The sequence below is a fragment of the Arachis duranensis genome, chromosome 8 (genome assembly GCF_000817695.3).
Source record: "Arachis duranensis cultivar V14167 chromosome 8, aradu.V14167.gnm2.J7QH, whole genome shotgun sequence".
Lineage (NCBI taxonomy): Eukaryota > Viridiplantae > Streptophyta > Magnoliopsida > Fabales > Fabaceae > Arachis > Arachis duranensis.
In genome coordinates, this window is record NC_029779.3 from 8,613,672 (window position 1) to 8,632,123 (window position 18,452).

At 31.8% G+C, this 18,452-nt stretch overlaps 2 protein-coding genes across 2 annotated transcripts; one reads left to right on the forward strand and one right to left on the reverse strand.

Moving 5' to 3' along the window:
- Positions 1-5,271: 5,271 nt before the first annotated feature.
- LOC107460578 (uncharacterized) lies at positions 5,272-7,739 on the forward strand. The gene is made up of 6 exons (XM_016078945.3): positions 5,272-5,668; positions 5,784-5,904; positions 6,682-6,763; positions 7,048-7,099; positions 7,279-7,333; positions 7,430-7,739. Exons 1-6 carry the CDS (start codon positions 5,273-5,275, stop codon positions 7,513-7,515), a joined length of 792 nt encoding a protein of 263 aa, XP_015934431.1. The 5' UTR covers position 5,272; the 3' UTR covers positions 7,516-7,739.
- Positions 7,740-17,105: 9,366 nt separating this feature from the next.
- On the reverse strand, positions 17,106-18,210 carry LOC107460580 (dof zinc finger protein DOF1.2). The gene has a single exon (XM_016078947.3). It carries the CDS (start codon positions 18,070-18,072, stop codon positions 17,245-17,247), a length of 828 nt encoding a protein of 275 aa, XP_015934433.1. The 5' UTR covers positions 18,073-18,210; the 3' UTR covers positions 17,106-17,244.
- Between the last annotated feature and the right edge of the window lie 242 nt (positions 18,211-18,452).

Below are 18,452 nucleotides of genomic sequence, written 5' to 3' on the forward strand. Positions count from 1 at the left end.
TTTAACATTTCTCCTTTAGTATCAACTATCTAACTTAAGAGAACTCGAGAGCATTAGCTCATTATAATTATAATTAAGATTTGAGATTCTAGAAGCTAAATGATTCATTTACAATAGTTAGATACATATTATAATCATTAAATGTCTCTATCTATAAGTTTATATTTTTAAAACAAATTGATATTATTAAAATTTTTATGATTATTAAAAATATAATTATTATATTACTTTTTTTATTAACTTAAATTTTTAGGACGGGTGATTTTATTATGCAAATAATAAAAAAAGTTAACTAATCTTTGTTTATAGAAAGAAATTTAGCCTAAGTAAAAAAAAAAGAAAACAATTTATGCGGAATCATACTTGTATATTAGATATATAACTCTCCATGTATTTTTAATTTATCCATTAAATTATATAAATTACTCCTGCTGCATGTCTTGTACAAATTAAAATCGTGGTTAAAACAAATAATCAATTAGTCAATATATGTTGCAGGTACGAATTAGTTTAATTTTGATTAATTAGTGAGGGATTCATATATATATATATAGGTGGTACTAGAACCAGAACAAATTGAAGACATGGTCATGTGAGAAATAATGTTGAAATGGCCTCTCTCACGTGCGTCAATACCTAATTAATATAAGAGTAACATTTTTATGTTTCACAAATTCGTATTTTAGAAAAAAGAACGTTCCGTGTATACGTAGAGCATTTTGGTCACTATTCCTGTTATTATTTAAATAAATATCACATTTCATAGGATTTTTTTATTTAAATTAAAAAAAATAATATTTACCAATTTAAATAAACGTATAAGTATTTACCAAATTATTTTTGGAGTCATATCTCGAATACATTAGAAAAAACAGAAAATTAAACGTATCTCAGATGTAGTGACCTTGATTTGTGATACAGGACACGTTGGTCATATCCCGAATGCACTTGAGATATGAACAAAAGAGCATCTCGGATACACTGCATCAGAGATATGTTCATATTCTGACATGAAACACTGCATCCGAAATACGCACAAGGAAGTAAAACAGGGACACTGCATCCGAGATATGGTCAAGATCTGATGTTATAAATATATTGTATGTTTTTTTGATGAAAATATTGTAATGTTATAGATGAAAAATGGTCTCATAACAATTGAAGGTAATTAGTTATATAGAAATTATTCTTCATTATATATTAAACATATTTAATAACAATCAGTACATCAAAGTGACAACATTGGAACAAAAAGACCTAAATCCTAAACTGCATGCGTCGTCATGGATCCGAGTGGGGCGCATTGGGACACCCACGTCTGATGTGGCCCTCTCCGTGGCAGAGCCCACATCTCTTCTCCGCACGCTCAATAGCATCCATCTCATTCTGGATCCGAGTGGATACCGGCCTACGCGATGCCTTCCTCCTCATGGCTGGGTTGGGCTTCAGGCGTGCACCGTACCATGGAGGTCACATCCTTTCGTCTGGTATCGGTGGAAACTCCCTCTCGTATACCTTGAATACAGAGGCCATCGTGTACACGGGGTCCACAAAATGACCCCACTCAATACTCGCAGCTGCACGTGCCGCCATGGTGTGTCGACATGGGTAATGCAATGACTGGAACAGGCCACAATTGCATGTACGCTCGGAAAGACGAATCCGATATGATGTCTGTGACCAACCATCTACTGGCTCCATCTCTTCCACGCTAAAAACGGATGCCCTATGATCACAATGGGTGACTCGCAACATCAGCAAGCTCTCTCTGTTCTTATCTATAGCTGTCAACAGCCGCTGCGAGTGGATCTGTCCACCCTGTAGTTGAGCATGTGTTTCGCGTCCTCTACGCATAAACAACTGTTGCAACCGCTCATGTGTTGCCCAAACAATCGCTGCCACCGGAAGATTCCTCGTTCCCTTAAGCACGGCATTTATACACTCCGATAAGTTCGTAGTCATGTGACCATACCAACGACCTTCATCACAATGGCCAAAGGCGGAGGTAGCAGAAACCTACCAACGCTGCTACTGGGAGTCTCCGGTACAAACTCATCATCTGACACTGTATCACTCGACGACTCGGACCCGACAACATAGGTGGAATCGCCCTCATTGTCGGAATCATCGGCACTGTCATGAGGCTGGGTATAGTGGTTTGGTGTCGGCTCGAGCGGCACGACTTCAGGACCCGGAGGAGACAGCCCATCCCCGGCAACTACATCTCGAACCACATCATACAACTCCATCACATGTTGGGGTATCAGTCGCGCATGTACGTCGAACATGACCTCACATGCTAATCTCCGTCTATTCAGAATAACTGGTTCATAAATCCACTGTTCGGATGCGCATATAGAAATCTATATGCAATTCTCCCAACCTCCTTTGTTCCTACTCCTCCCAAAATACGCAGCATGATCGTCTTTAGCGCATCCAGGATATCAACCCAGTAAGTGCCCATCATCACAGTATTGTTAGACTCAAATATCACTCTTTCATCACATGCCTGACTATCCCATTCGGATAAACCACCACAAAAAATATTGATTGTTTCCATCAGAGCAAAATTGAAAGAAAACAAAGAAAATAATAGTTTGTGAATTGCGTGAGGAGAGGTATTAGGATGGTCTCTATAAATAGATTTATTGTACAATATATCTTGGGTGTTGAGACCCTAATTATAATCTTGACTATATCTCGGATGTAGTGCCTCTGTTTTGTTTTCTTACATGTATCTCGGACGCAGTGTCCGATGTCAGAATATGAACATATCTCGGATGCAGTGTATTCGAGATGCTCTCTTGTTCATATCTCGGGTGCACCCGAGATATGACCAACGAGTCCTGTTATACATAATGAGATCACTGCATCCGAGATATGTTTGATTTTTTTGTTTTCCCCACGCATCTGATATATGACTCTAAATGTATTTCAATAAATACTTATATATTATTTAAATTGGTAAATATTATATTTTTTTAATTTAAATAAAAAATCCCATTTCATATACTACATGCAATGTTCGACGACATTATTGAAAATTATAATGTTAGTAACGACCAAACTCGCGGAAATGGTAACTTTAATTTATATGCTCATCTTTTAGGTTTGACATTTTAACCAAACCTCACCAGCTCTTCTAGTATAATAATATAACTTACTACCTTATTGGTTATTGAACATTTCAATGAATTTACTCACCAATAAAAATACGAAAAGAACATGTCAACGTATTGAACAAATCAACATACATACATATATATATACAGAAATAAAAATAAAAAAAGAAAAACATAATATATGTACTTTTAAAAAATGTTTCTTTATTTTTTTTTATATATTCTTGAATAGAGATGAACAATGCAATAGCATGTATAACTTAGGGTTATGGTGATGGCGCGACATTGGGACTGATCCGTGGGTTAAAAAATATGGAGGTTTTTTTTAGTTAATTTCAGTTACTTTTTTTAATTATTTTGTTTATTTTAAATTTTAGATTTTATATTATAAATTTTTTATTTTAAATTCAAATTATAAATTCTAAAAAAATTGACTAATGTTAGATAATTAAAAATTGATTTACTTTCTTCTGCTTTCTCATTATTGAATTATATATGGATAATTAATTCTCCCGTCCATTTTTTATTTTGTATTTAGTATGATGTCAATATTTTTCTCCTCTTCTTTTTTCTCCGGAGCTAAAAGATTTTTATGGGGTTAACACGGGTCGGTTTGGTTCAAGTTCAAGGTGAAATTAGAATCGAATCGATTAAAATGTAATTAGTTTGGTTTGGTTCGGTTCGAATTTGTATCTTTGTGCACGTACTTGAACCAAACCAAACCGATTAAGAACGGATTGGCTTGGTTCGCGTAATTAGGTATCCGATGACTTTAAAATTTATAAAAGTTTTTATCTTAAAAATTCAACAGGTACAATAAACATGTAACATTAATAAAAATAATCTAAATATGTTAAACACCAAATACATTAAAACTATACTCATTAAAATCAAAACATATTAATAGTGAATAATCTCACTAAAAGCCACTAAAAACTATATATATTTTTATTTTTTTATTTAATTAATATATGATTGGGTTTACGGGTTCGTTCGGATTCCGCACGCCAAGAATCGATATCTGAACCAATCACTAACAAAAGTTATTAGTTTGATTCGGGTTGAACCCGATTATTCGTTGATTCCAAAACCAATTTAATTAGTTCGGTTCGAGTTTAGACAGATAATCGAATACTCCAGTTAACTGTGTTCACCTCTAGATTCTTATTCAAGACAAAAATTAGTTATATACATGATCAAGCGGAGAAATTATAATTCCTTAATAACGAAAGTGAAAGAGCTAACATAGAGGAGAATAATTTATATTCTTAAACAAAATGTTAGGTAATTAGTATTTGAACTAATACTAACTAATTTGGTCTTTGAAGGATTAGAAATTCTAAACTAGGGGATCGAAATAATGAATCTATACTTGTACAATTAAGCTTTTCATTGTTTTATAATTTAAATTTAAATTATTGTTTTATAGTGATAATAAAACTCTCCTTAATAAGTACATCAGGTATAGATTTTTGGGACAACCAATGATAAATATCTAAAAAAATCACATGGACGATAATTTAGTCTTCAAAAAATTATATACCTCAAACCGGTTTCTAAAAAATATATATGATAAATAAATCAAATTTAGTTATCCAATTTATTAAACGATAATGCGTCATAGCATAATTTATATCACGTGCCATTATTTAATTACAAAAATATTATTTATACATTAAATTCAACCACTATATACTTATATATAAATATATATTATTTAATTTATATTTAATATATATTTTATATTTTAATATATATTTTATTATATTAATGACTAATTTTAGTGACTAATTTTAATATATACTTAATATGATTGATTTAACTGACATAAAGACTAATCAAATTCATAATTATATCTTTCATAGACTAATTTAAAGTGTGTAATTTTTTGATAACTAATATAACTTCATGATTTTGACTAATAACTCTACATATATAATAGATAGAAATTTGGAGTGGCAGAAAGGAAATTGTGAATGTAGAATCTAGAGGCAGCTTTTATAAATAAATACATATTCTATTCCTTGCTTCTATATGGAGAATTGGAGATAGATTCTTGATTCTTAGAGCGCATAACAAGTAATATAATAATACAGTATATAAATAATTGAAGATCCATGTCTCAATTAACAAGATTGCATGTTACAATAATGGCATCATCTTTGCAAATCCCTTATGCATTAGGAATATCTTCAAACAACAACAACAAAATCATGAAATTCACACCACCATTATTATTACACATAAAAGCCAGACCCACATTAACAACATTATTAATGGGACAATGCAGGATGAAGAATAATAATAATTATTATGAAAAAGAGAAGTGCTACATTGCATGGTGCATTCACGATGATGGATCAAATAAAGGTTTATTAGATGATGATGATTATGATGAAGATGAAGATCGTTCTCCACGTTCACTAGTGCTACATTTCTATAAGGCCTTGGAAGAAAAAAACATTGAAAGAATGAAGCAATTGCTTTCACCCAAACATTGTTCTTATCATGATTTCCTCTTCTACGGTCCCTATGAAGGAAAACAGGTTTATTTCAACTTTTGCTTTCTCTCTATCTAGTAGTCAAAGTCAAAATAATTAAGTAAGTAATAATGAAATTTGTGACACTAAATTAAATGATATAGAAGTAATATTTTTGCAGAATGTGCTCAACTTTTTGGAGAGTGCCATGGATGCATTGGGTGAAAGTGTTAAAATTAAGCTAGAAATTGTTGATGAGGATCAGAGAAATTATTCTTCAGTCAATGTTTACTGGCACCTAGGTATGTATTTAACTCCATACACAGCATATTAAGAGATAAATGATTTACCACTTAAGCTAATACCTTAGTTGCGACAGAAATTATAATTAATTAAATAGAGAGAATTCTTTAATTTATTGAGTCAAAATACAAAAATAAAAAAAAATTCTATAGAAATTCTTAAGATTTTTTGTCAACTCCAACCATCATTTTTTATTTTTTCATCTCTAAATTCAATTAAACATATAACCTTGGTTTCTTTTTATATTTTTGGTTAATACTTGGGTTAATTTTTTGTGAGAATACTTGGGTTTGTTTCGTAGTTCCATTTAATAATATCTCGATATACAAGAGAAAACAGCCCAATATTTAACATATATTCTTTTTTGGGAAGAGTTCTCCATTTTGTTTATGTCAAATGTTCAATATGCATTTTGAGTTTGACTGGTTATGAAAATTTAAAAACTGAAAATTCGATCTCACTGAAAAACGGCTTATCAATGAGATACAAGATCAAATAAAAACAAAAAAGGCAAAAAAAAGAAAAAAAAAAGAGAAGGTCTATATATATTGATTAGATCCATAATTTGTTTTCTAGTCAATGAAATTCTGTTAATGATTAAAAAAAAATATTTATGTATAGGGACTCTTAGTGTTATTTTCTCCTGCTATATTAAAATGGTCCACTATCCATTAATTTGTCATAGGAATAGAGTATAAAACTCGATAAAATGATATTTGAGAAAAACAAAAATCATATGTGGTTAAAGAATATTTCCCCCATGCATTTCTGTGCAGAGTGGCAAGGGAAGAAGATACCCTTCACAAGTGGATTCAGAATCTTTACGTTTGAAGAAGTTGAAGGAAGATTGTTTATTAGGTAGTACTATTTCTCCATTAAAGTTAGATTTTTTAGTAATTTTGTATAAATTTTTAACAAACTACTTGTTTTAGAATTTAATTTTGATGCACAGTCAATATAAAATAATTTTACACGTGTATTTAGTTACGTAACATCACATGAATAAAAATAATTATTTTTTATATTAATTACGTGAATAATCATATAAAAAAATAGATATGATTACACAATTGTATAAAATATTTTGCACGTATCAAAATTAAACTCTATGTTTTATTAATAAAATTTTATTTTCATTGCAGCCAGATAACCGGCTTGGAGGAACTTCCTTTAAAACCTGGGGACCTAGTACTGGTATGCATGTACAGAAATGCTTGGTGTATATTAAAATTAGTCGTTAAATTAATTATTGTTTATTTAAATATATTAAATATATTATTTATATATTGATTTAAATTTTTTAACTGATTAATGATTAAAAATTGATATATGAATCGATTATTTGGGCACTGATCATATCTCTGTATGTGTAGAAATTGATAAAGTCAATCCGTACGGTCTTTGATAATTATCCACTAATTGGGGAAGGTATATATGTCCCATAATAATTAAATAATTAATTATTAGCTGGCGTGACATATATTTGTAACTAAACCAAATTTTAATTTGGTGTGTTTGGAACAGGAATTCTTGACTCCCATGCCTCACAAGATAGTAGGAATACCCAACAGAGAAAGGATCCTTTTGATATTTTTGGACAGAAGAATTGAAATGTTTGAGTATCTCCAATGGCTTCCCACAAATTAAAGTGAATGAAGGACGTGCAGTTATGTATTATTTATTTGCTACTTATAAAATTTGATGAGTCAATATCAAATAATTAATGACTGGTGGATTTGTATTTTATGCCAGCCACAAGAAATAGACTTGGCATTGGTGGATTTCATCTATGTTGTTGTAAAGAGTTTTTCAATATCAACCTAATTACGAGGAATGGTCAAATTCATCCTTAAAAAATTATTTATTTTTTAAATTAATTTAAAAAAAATTAATCGAATTTGTTCTTCAAAAATTTTAATTTAATTTAGTTCTTTTGTTTTTTTTTTAGTTGATCATATTAAAATTTATTAATGTGATACATTAACTGATACTACAACACACATAGAAATTTTAATTGATTATTAGTATAATAAGTTTATAAAATTAGATCAAATAAAAACTTAACTGAAAGGAGAACTTGAGGCATTGGGATTCCTCAATTTGAAATTAATTGATCTAATTCCATAAATTTATTATGTTAGTCGCAACTATTAGGTGTATGTTGTGATGTCACTCACTTAACGTATCATGTCAACAAATTTTAATGCCATTAGCAATGGAAATGACAGAAAAACTAAAATGATGACTAACTTAAAATATTTGAAGAACAAATTTAATTAAAAAAATTGTTTGATGACTTATTTAAAGAATAAGTAATTTTTAGAGACTAATTTGACTATTTACTCCCCATTAGTAATTCAATTAATTTATCCATACAAGTATGTTATTTTTAGAATAGATGACAAAGTTTTAAATAAGAAAAAACAGTTGAATGTGATGGACGTAGCACATACATTAATAATGATATGTAGTGAGTGGTAGGAGAGAAAAATAGCAATAATGTGACGCTAGGGGAAGGTTGATATCAAAGAGAGGTGATTCCGTTTGTGAATTCCCTGAAAAGAATAGAGAAAGTGATGGAAGATAGTTAGAAGGAGATGGGGTAGTCTTTAGTTTTATAATCTAACCACAAACATACATTCATTATATATATCTGGCCATAACCATATCCAATGTTGGTGTGCGTCACATCCACGTGCTATGATGCTAACTCATGCATCACATTACACACTATCGTACCGTACCGTCTCATCGCCTTCAATCATATATCATAATTTGATTATAAGTCTTTAATATGGTTAATTGTGAACTAACAAATATTAGATTCCGGATGAAAATTGTTCCTATCTCTTCATATCTGCTCTAGTCCACCTAAACAATCTGTGTAAAACGAGTATCAATTCTAAAATATATAATTTATTATATCTGATCTGATTTGAAGAGCGCATTAGTAGCTAGCTCCACACTTACGAGAGGGTTCCGCGTATTAATCTTCTACTAGACAAATGACCATGCCACCGAGGGCCGTAATAATTTGATTTATACCCTAAACTACTTATAAATATAAAATACCTCTTCGCGTAATATTTTTAATCGAGTTAATACTTAAAATCGTTCCTGAAAGATACTTGATTTCCATCTTGGTCATCAAAAGATAAAATTAATCAAAATCGTCTCCGAAAGATACACAACTTGGTCACGTTAGTCTTTCCGTCAGTTGGATGATGACGTGGTGGATTGATGCCACGTGTCACGAGATGATTGGTTGACGTATCAGATCAGTGACACGTGGGACACCAGGTATCAGTCAATGACAGTGTCACTTGACATGTAAAAAAGTTATTTTTAATCAAAATAGTTATTGAAAGTTCAGACGTAAGTCATTTTCATTTCTAAAATTTTAAAAATTAATCAAATTAGTCCTTATATAATTTTTTTATTTTTTCTTGATAATATTAAATTTGAAATATTTTTTGATACTACTAATTTTAATAGAAATGTAATTGATAAACAAAAAAATTGTAATTGTATCTTTTTTTCTTAAAAATTTTGTCAATAAAATTATCTCTCTCCTTTAATTCTTCTCAAAATCTCTCTTATTCTTTTCTATTCTAAAACATTTTTCTTACATTATCACATTTTTCTGGAGTATATATACTCAAAATTGAAATGTATGTATTTGTTAACCTAAAGAAAGTTATATGCTCAAAATCAAAGTTTATGTATTAAAAGAAAAATTATATAATCTATCCCAAACATATGAAACACACAAAAATTTATGTATTAAAAGAAAAATTATATAATCTATCTCAAACATATAAAACACACAAAAATTTATCATGATAGATTATATGTGTGTTTCATATGTTTCATATGATAAATTACATAAATTTTTGTGTGTTTCATATGTTTGAGATAGATTATATAATTTTTTTTAATATATAAATTTTGATTTTGAGTATATAACTTTGTTTAGGTTAACAAATACATACATTTCAATTTTGAGTATATATATATTCTAGTAAAATGTGATAATGTAAGAAAAAGGTTTTAGAAAAGAATAAGAGAGATTTTGAAAAGAATTAAAGGAGAGAGATAATTTTATTGACAAAATTTTTAAGAAGAAAAGATACCATTACTAATTTTTTGTTTGTCAGTTACATTTCTATTAAAATTAATAGTATCAGAAAATATTTCAAATTTAATATTATCAAGAAAAAATTAAAAAAATTATATAAGGACTAATCTGATTATTTTTTAAAATTTTAGGGATGAAAATGACTTACGTCTGAATTTTTAAGGACTATTTTGATTAAAAATAACTTTTTTACATCTCAAGTGACACGTAGCACGTGGCGTGCCACGTGTCACTGATCTGACACGTCAACCAATTATCTCGCGACACGTGACATCAACCCACCACGTCATCATCCAACCGACGGAAGGACTAACGCGACCAAATCGTGTATTTTTCGGGGGCGATTTCGATTAATTTTATCTTTCGAAAACTAAAATAGAGATCAGAATATATTTCAGAGATGATTTTGAATATTAACTCATTTTTAATCTAAGTGATTTATACCCTATTTATAAACGTGTTGATTTTGTTATTAGTCTCTTGTAAGTACTTAATATAATTGTCATTCACATGCAGAGACTCTGGACCACTCTCACTCCAAGTTCATTTCTAGAGTAAAACTTCAAAACAAAAATATAAGAAAAAAAATAATAAATAGACCTTTGACCTTTTAATTAGTAAACATTTAAGTTTTTAAAAATTTAAAAGGATTTTGTTAGATAGATAATATTTTTTGTAAATAATGTGAATAATAGGTTTTAAAATTGACCCAATAAAGTAAAAACACACTACACCCTAAATTACTCACCTAAATTTTAATATTAGGATAATCATCTGCATACTTAGTGAATTGAACATCCAATATATCCATTGTTCACATTGTTTAATATTTTCATTGTCTACCTATACTTTTTCAATTAAAAAATATATTTAAGTTTCTAATCTTTTTAAAATTAGATACATTCATTTATACTGTTCACTTGAGTTTATCATACCAAACCTTAAAAATTAACTATGATGACTCTCATTAACTTATATATATATATACAAAAAAGTTAGAGAAGACATAAATAAAAGATTGTAATAATAATTGAATTGTTACTGTTTTTTAAGAATATTAATAGTATTTTTAATTAGGTTAAAATTTACATACAGTTATCTTCATATAAAATTATTAGTTAAAAATTATTAAATAAAAATAATTATTATTTAATAACTCTTAATTATTAAATTCACATAAAAATAATTACAAATAGAATTTTTACCTTCCAATAAAAGTCGAATGCCATATTTCCTTGATTGTTTACATGTACATGAAAACCCATAAGATGATAGTCATAGATACATTATTGTTGAGGATGGACGCACCTCCGTCCCTTGTTTAGGACTTTAGTATATATGTTACTTGGGGTTACCCTTGAGACCCTATCTTTGATGGTGGTGCACACAACCATCACATGGAAGTTAATTTGTGCTTCAAAATCTTATAGTTTAATTTGAGTGTACACTTCATCAGTTTTACTGAAATCACTCACACGTTCATATATAAAATTTGATTAAGTTGAGATTGTGAGATTGAACGCCAAAAATCACAATCAAGTAGTTATGTACTACTCTCAAGTAAGATATGCTTTATTTATGACTATACACACTTTTACATTTACTGCCACATGGTTGGTTCAAGACTTTAAGCGCAGATTCACTTAATGAAATGAATACGTGATTAAATTGACCATACTCTATAGTCTACTGTGTTACGGAATGTTTAGCTATCTATATAGGAACCTTTTTTTTTTCTTTTGTATACATACCCCTCGAGTATTCTCTCAATAACGAATTCTAATACAACATTAACGGCATTCTCAAAATTCAAGTACTAATTAACTATAGACAAGGTTATATGATATGAGTAAGCCACTTGGCTTTATTTTTGTTTTTTCTCTTTAGCAACCTGTGTATGTGAATCCGTGATGCACCTTTTTTTGGGACTAAAAAGTAAGGGTTTAAGTTATCGAATCGGACCGAAAAATACCGCAAAATCAAACCAAAAATTATAACAACTGACTAAAAATCGAAAAAAATTGGTTTTTTTTTTTCAAATCAAACCAATCGGTTCGGTTCGATTTTCGATTGGTTTGATAATAACCGAACCGAAAAAGATTCTGCCTCGGGATTCTTTTTACTGATTTATTCTTACTGATTTAACCTAGGAATAAAATCCTAAACACTGAATACCCTCACAGTCTCACTCTCTTTTCCTTTCACTCGCACGGCACAGTCACCCACTCACCTTCAGTGCTCACTCCTTACACAGACACGAGATACCCACTTACCCACAGGCCACAGCTCACTTCCATCTTCCATTCTTCCTCCTCCATGCGGCCATGCCTGAGAGAATGAGAGCCTGAGAGAGCCAGAGAGCCAGAGAGCGTCGTCCATTCATCTCTGTCACAGGCTCTCAGGCGTAGCAAACAGCAGCGCTGTCGTGTATGTAGCCAGCAGCATCGTTCAGTTCGCGTCCTTGTGCAGTCCTGATCGCGTCCTCGTGCAGTCCTGAGTCCATGCCGTCGTCCAGTCATAAGTTGTTGGAACAAACCCTAAGTCGTGGCAAAAAAACCCTAAGCGGAGCAGCACTCCAGTCACCGATCAGCATTCTGGTCGCCGAACCCTCTCCTGCAAAAAGTACCTGAACAATGTTTTCTTCGGAGGTTAGAATCTGATTTTCAAATTTTTATAATTGATTAAAGACACATATATTAGTTAAATTCACAAATCATTATATTGCCATAGTATATCAAATTTAATTTGCCTCTGATTGTTGTTGCTAGTCTCTTCTTAATTAATAAGATGAGTTTGATTTTTAATTTTTATCTCTGAGAACTATTACTGGTTTGTGCTTAATTAGGAAGACAAGTTTGATTAAAATTATTGTCTCTAATTGTTGTTGCTAGTTTGTGCTTAATTAGAAAGATGAGTTTGATTGAAATTTTTTCTGCAGAATTTTTATTGTTGTTGCTTAATTATTATTCTTGCTTTTTATCTTGTTTATCAAACCATGGTCTCTGTTTTATCCAATAAAAAATTAACAATTTTCTTAGTTTCTACTAAACAGCTTTAATTATTTGGTTAATTTGTTCGCTAACATGGTGTCTAAGTGGTTATAGGAGTTCATATTTATTGCTCCTATTTTTTACAAAGAGTGTGTCTGGTAGTTTGCTTGTGACTTCTTCTCAATATTTTCATAAGTTTTGTAAGATCTTGCGAGTGTTCAAGACTTCTTGTGGTAGTCGAAATCCATTACTTGGGAGTATGACTGAGAGGATGAAGCTTAAGTATAACAAGTACTGTGGTAACATAAAAAATATCAATATGATGATTTTTGTTGCTGTGGTTCTTGATCCTAGATACAAGTTGAAGTTTGTGAATTTTAGCTTTGAAAAGTTATATGATAAGGATGATGCTCTGATTTTTTGGGTGCAAAAGTGAAAGATATATTCTCCAAGATGTTTGAATGTTATGTGAATGCAAATAATGGGGGTAGATCTTTTACTTCAGCAACAATGGATGGTGCATCAGATGTAAGAGTACCTGATGGCGATATGACTGGTGATTTTTTCAAGGAGGTGCATTTTTATGAGATCATCAACAAGAATAAGGTGGATTTGTATTTGATGGATGGTTTAGAGAAGCCTCGTGATCAAAGTACTTTTGACATATTGAATTGGTGGAAGGTAAATTTTAGCAAGTATCCTATCTTATCCCAAATAGCTAGAGATGTCTTAGCAATGCCGGTCTCGACTGTTGCTTCAGAATCAGCTTTTAGCATTGGTGCAAGAGTGTTTAACAACTATAGGAGTTCTTTAACTCCAAAGACAGTTGAGGCATTGATATGCACACAAAATTGGCTTCGTGCTTCTCCAATGACAACTGATTTTGAGGAGCTTATTGAAGAGTTTGAGAAACTTGAATTAGGTATGCAAAAAAGAAATTTGTAGTTCCTTTCATGGTTTATGTTTATAATTTATAATCTATATTATGTTCATAATCTATATTTTTTTGTTTTATTTTTGTAGAAATTGCACCAACCGGAGAAGATGATGATGAGTCTGGTATGGATTCAGATTAAGCATGGTGGCTGTTTGGATTTTATTTGTTTTAAAGTGACTATTTCGGTTTAAAGTGTGTTTATTTTTGTTGTTTTGCTAGACATTTTTAATTGTCTTTGTTTTATGTTTAATTAGGTTGAATTTGTATTGAATTTGGATGTGATATACTCTTGTTATTCTAGTTTATTGAAGGTTTTAAACTTCATTTTATGGTAATTTAAATTCTGATTATTAGGTGTAAAAAAATCGAAAAAACCGACTGAACCAAACTGCTATTGGTTCAATTCGATTCGGTTCGATTGTTTAAACAACAGCCAACCGAATGGTTGGTATCATTGTAGAACCGATCAGGTTGGTTCGATTGGTTTTTGGTCCAAAACCAAACCGATTACACCCCTACTAAAAAGGCATACATGTATGAAACATATTTATTTATTCTTTTTTGGACTGAAAAGAAAAAGACAAGTAAGGATTTAACTATGGACATAATTCTGATGTCAAACTTCAAATTATTTGAGTAAAATTTTACTTCAGTCTTTATCCATTTCATGTGGTCTCTAACTACTATTTCTGTCAGATTTTTTATTTCCTCCGTTAATATTTTCATTCAGAATTAACGAATTTTACTTACGTAAACTGTTAAGTCAACACGTGTCAGACAACAATTTAAAAGAACAAATCACCTCCTGTACAATCAGCAAAACGTTATTATTTTGGAGAGTTCAAGAACACTTTACTTCTTTTTCTTCCTTTTATTGTTCAATTATAACTCAATGCCATACCTCTTTTCTCCTCTCCTTCTCTTCACGAACCAGATCACTACCAAACCAACTCTCTTTCCTCTCCGTCTCTTCTTCACCATTTTCGACCACCATCATTACCAACATCCACGGCACCACCATTCTCTGTTCTCACTGCACAACTCTACTACCATCTCCTCCTTCTTCTTATTCTTCTTCTTCAATTGAGTAATTTTATCTGTTTAAATATTTAAATTTAATTTATGATATGCTCTTATGAGTTGTCTTTTTTTGAATTTTGATGATTGAATATAAATATCTACTTAAAGTATCAATTTTTATGTGAAAGAGTGATTTGGTGATTATAGAGTGTGTCAGTATTTTAATTGGTGTATGGATAATATTTGCAGTCAACTAATTGTTGGTCCATAAAAATTTACTGTCTTTGTTTAATGTAAAATTTTCTGTTTGGAATGCGAATTTAGAATTTAGTGTAAAGCTAAATAGAGACAGAGGCGAGCTAGATATGAAGGATTGTGTTTGTGAGGATAAGGAGAAGAAAAAAGAAGAGAGGGTAGCTGTGGTGACACTGTGGTTGTCAGCAATGAACAGAGAAGTAAAGAAAGAGATATAACTTTGTGATTTTGGTTTGGTTAAAAGAAGAATCATCATGGTAGTGAAACGATGCAGCGAAAACAGAGAATGATAGTTGATGATGATGATGATGGTGGTCGAAAATGGTGGAGAGGAGAAGGAGATAATGCAGAGAATGGTGGTGGATGTTGATGATGATAGTGACCAAAAATAGTGGATAGGAGAAGGAGAGAAGGAAGTTGGTCTAGTGGTGTTATGGTTCGTGAAGAGGAAGAGAAGAGAAAAGAGAAGAAGAAAATCGAGGAGCAATTTGTCCCTTTAAATTGTTGCTTGACACATGTTAATTTAACAATTTACGTAAGTAAGATCCATTAGTTCTGAACGGAGACATTAACAGAGGGCGGAAGGTTTGACGTAGTTAGTGGTTAGGGGCCACAGTGTCATTTTCTAATTGATAAGGGGCAAAATAGAGTTCCTAAATTGGTTAAGGACTGCGGTGGGATTTTACTCTAGAAATTTTAAATATAATAAAAAAATGGACAGTAAGTGGAATTAATATTCAATTTGATCTATGAATTTACACGCGAACCTCAATTTAGTTCTTACAGTTTCAATTGCCTCTTTAGTCTCCAAACTTTGTAAACGTGACTCATATTAGTCCCTGAATTATTTTGCGGCACAAAAACGTTAATAAAGTGCTGATATGGACAACCAAATGTCATGCTAGAACTTGTAAAACAATGCCGTTTTGATTTTGACACTCAAATAGCACAAAAACGACACCAAATCACTTGCTTTGGAAGGAAAAATTTCAATAAACACCACTTATGATATTTTTTGGACTATTTGAGTCTCAAAACAAAAATGATGTCGTTTTACAGAATTCAACGTGTCATTTCAATGTTCTGTTAAGGTGTGTGCGTAAAAAATTATCTCACAGACTAACATGAGTTATATTCACATTTAGAGACTAAATAAAGACAAATAAAATTATCTCCAACTTTATTTTGAATTTAAAATCGTTCCCAACGTTTCATTTGATATTAAAATTGTCATTTTTAATAATTTTTAATTTTATTACTAAATTATCCTTAATATAAAACATTATAAAAAAAAGGAAAGAACGCGAGGGAAGGGGGAGAAAGGAAGAGGGGGAAGGGGGAAGGGAAGAAGAGGGGAACTTGCTGCCACTTTGCGTCCTTGCCGATTCTGCTTCTGCTTCTCTTTGGATTTGGCTTCTACTTCGGCTTTTGCTTTCAATTCGGCTTCTGCTTTTGTTTCGGGTCTGCTTCTACTTCTAATTTTGATTTGTTATTTTTTTATTTTATTGTTGTTGTGTGTTGATTTTATTGTTGAATTTGATGTTGTTATTTTTGAATTTGAATAATGTGTTATTATTGGTATTGAATATTGTGTTCTTGAATCTGATTATTGATATTTTCTAAGAGTAAGGAAGGTGGTGATGGTGGTAAAGGTGGTGGTGGTGGACTGGAGGGTATTTTTATCAGTAAAAAGTTAAAAGAACGATGTTAATATCAAATTAAGCGTTGAGGACAATTTTAAATCCAAAATAATCTTGGAGATGAATTTGATTACTTATCCCTTTATTTATTTATAGTTGACAGAAAAAAAAAAATCAAATATGGTTATTACAGCAGCTAAAGTAGAGCTTTATTGTATATATGGGTCCGTTACATGAACTTTAATTTCCTTCTTGGTTGGTATCAAAATAAGTAACTTAGAAGTAATCTCTGTCCTTATGAAATAATAGGAAGAAGAATACATGATATATATCCGGAAAATGAGATCTATAGACTCTAATTAATTAATTGATGACGAGGAGGAGAAGACTTCCATGGTGGAAAGATCAAAAGAACTCCAATTATTAGTGTTCCAAGAAGCGTCATCACTTACTAAATTCATAGAAGATGGCATCATCAATAACTCATCATCATCATCATGATGCTCATTCATCAATGGCACCATGGAGAATTCCATCTCCTGCATCTGCATCATTGATGGTGGTGGTAGTGGTGGTTGCCATGTAGCAACACCATAATCATGTTGGACCACATCATCAAATCCATCCAACTCGATCCCACTCATCAGACTCAGTTCTTGTTCAAACGAAGAAGGTTCCACGTCAGCACATAGAACTCCGAAATCATTGTTCTTCTTCGGCTGCACAACTACTGCATCGTTCTCGGTCTCACCGCTGGAGGAAGACGAACCGCCATGATCCTCACTTATTGGAGCTTGGTTCAAGAAGTTGGCAAACACAACCGCCATGTCTATGTCACGTGATGATGATGGTTGATGAGCATCAGCAGATGACGATGAGTAGTCTTCTCCCTGAAGGCGGTGTTGCGTTTGGTTTCTGGTGGACTTGGAACGGCGGTTCTTGCGGCATCCACCGCCGACGGGGACATTGCGGAGGGAGCCGCCTTTAGTCCAGTATCGGCGGCAGGCCTTACAGAAGTAGCGAGGCTGAGAGAGGCTGTAGTTGTTGTAGTAACAGAATTTGGTGTTGGTTGAAGCGCAGCGGGGGCAGTTAGGGGCTACCTCTATGGTAGGTTTCCAGCTTGGTGGCATAGGCATAGGGATATGGTTATGCAGCATGATATGGTGATCTACACTTGATGGCAACATTTAATGGATGACTTGAGAGTTGAGAGTGAGAAGAGAGAAAGCAGAGAGAGCAGAGAGCATGTATGTGTGTATTTGTGTGTCGAGAGGAACTATAACGTGGGCGGTTGAGAAATCGTTAACATTAAGGAAGGGTGTGTGCAACTGCATCATATCTGCACTTTCATAGCCGCCTCCCCCGTCTCTATATATATCATTCCCTCACGTGCTCTACCTTCTTAAGTCAAACCAATTTGATAGTCCAAAACTATTAGACGAGCCAACTAAATTATTATATAACAATTTTTACAATTGATTTAGTTAATTATTAATTAATTTAGATTATTTGTCAGCTCATTTATTCGCTTAAGTAAATGTCGAGAGTTCAAATTTTATTGTATACA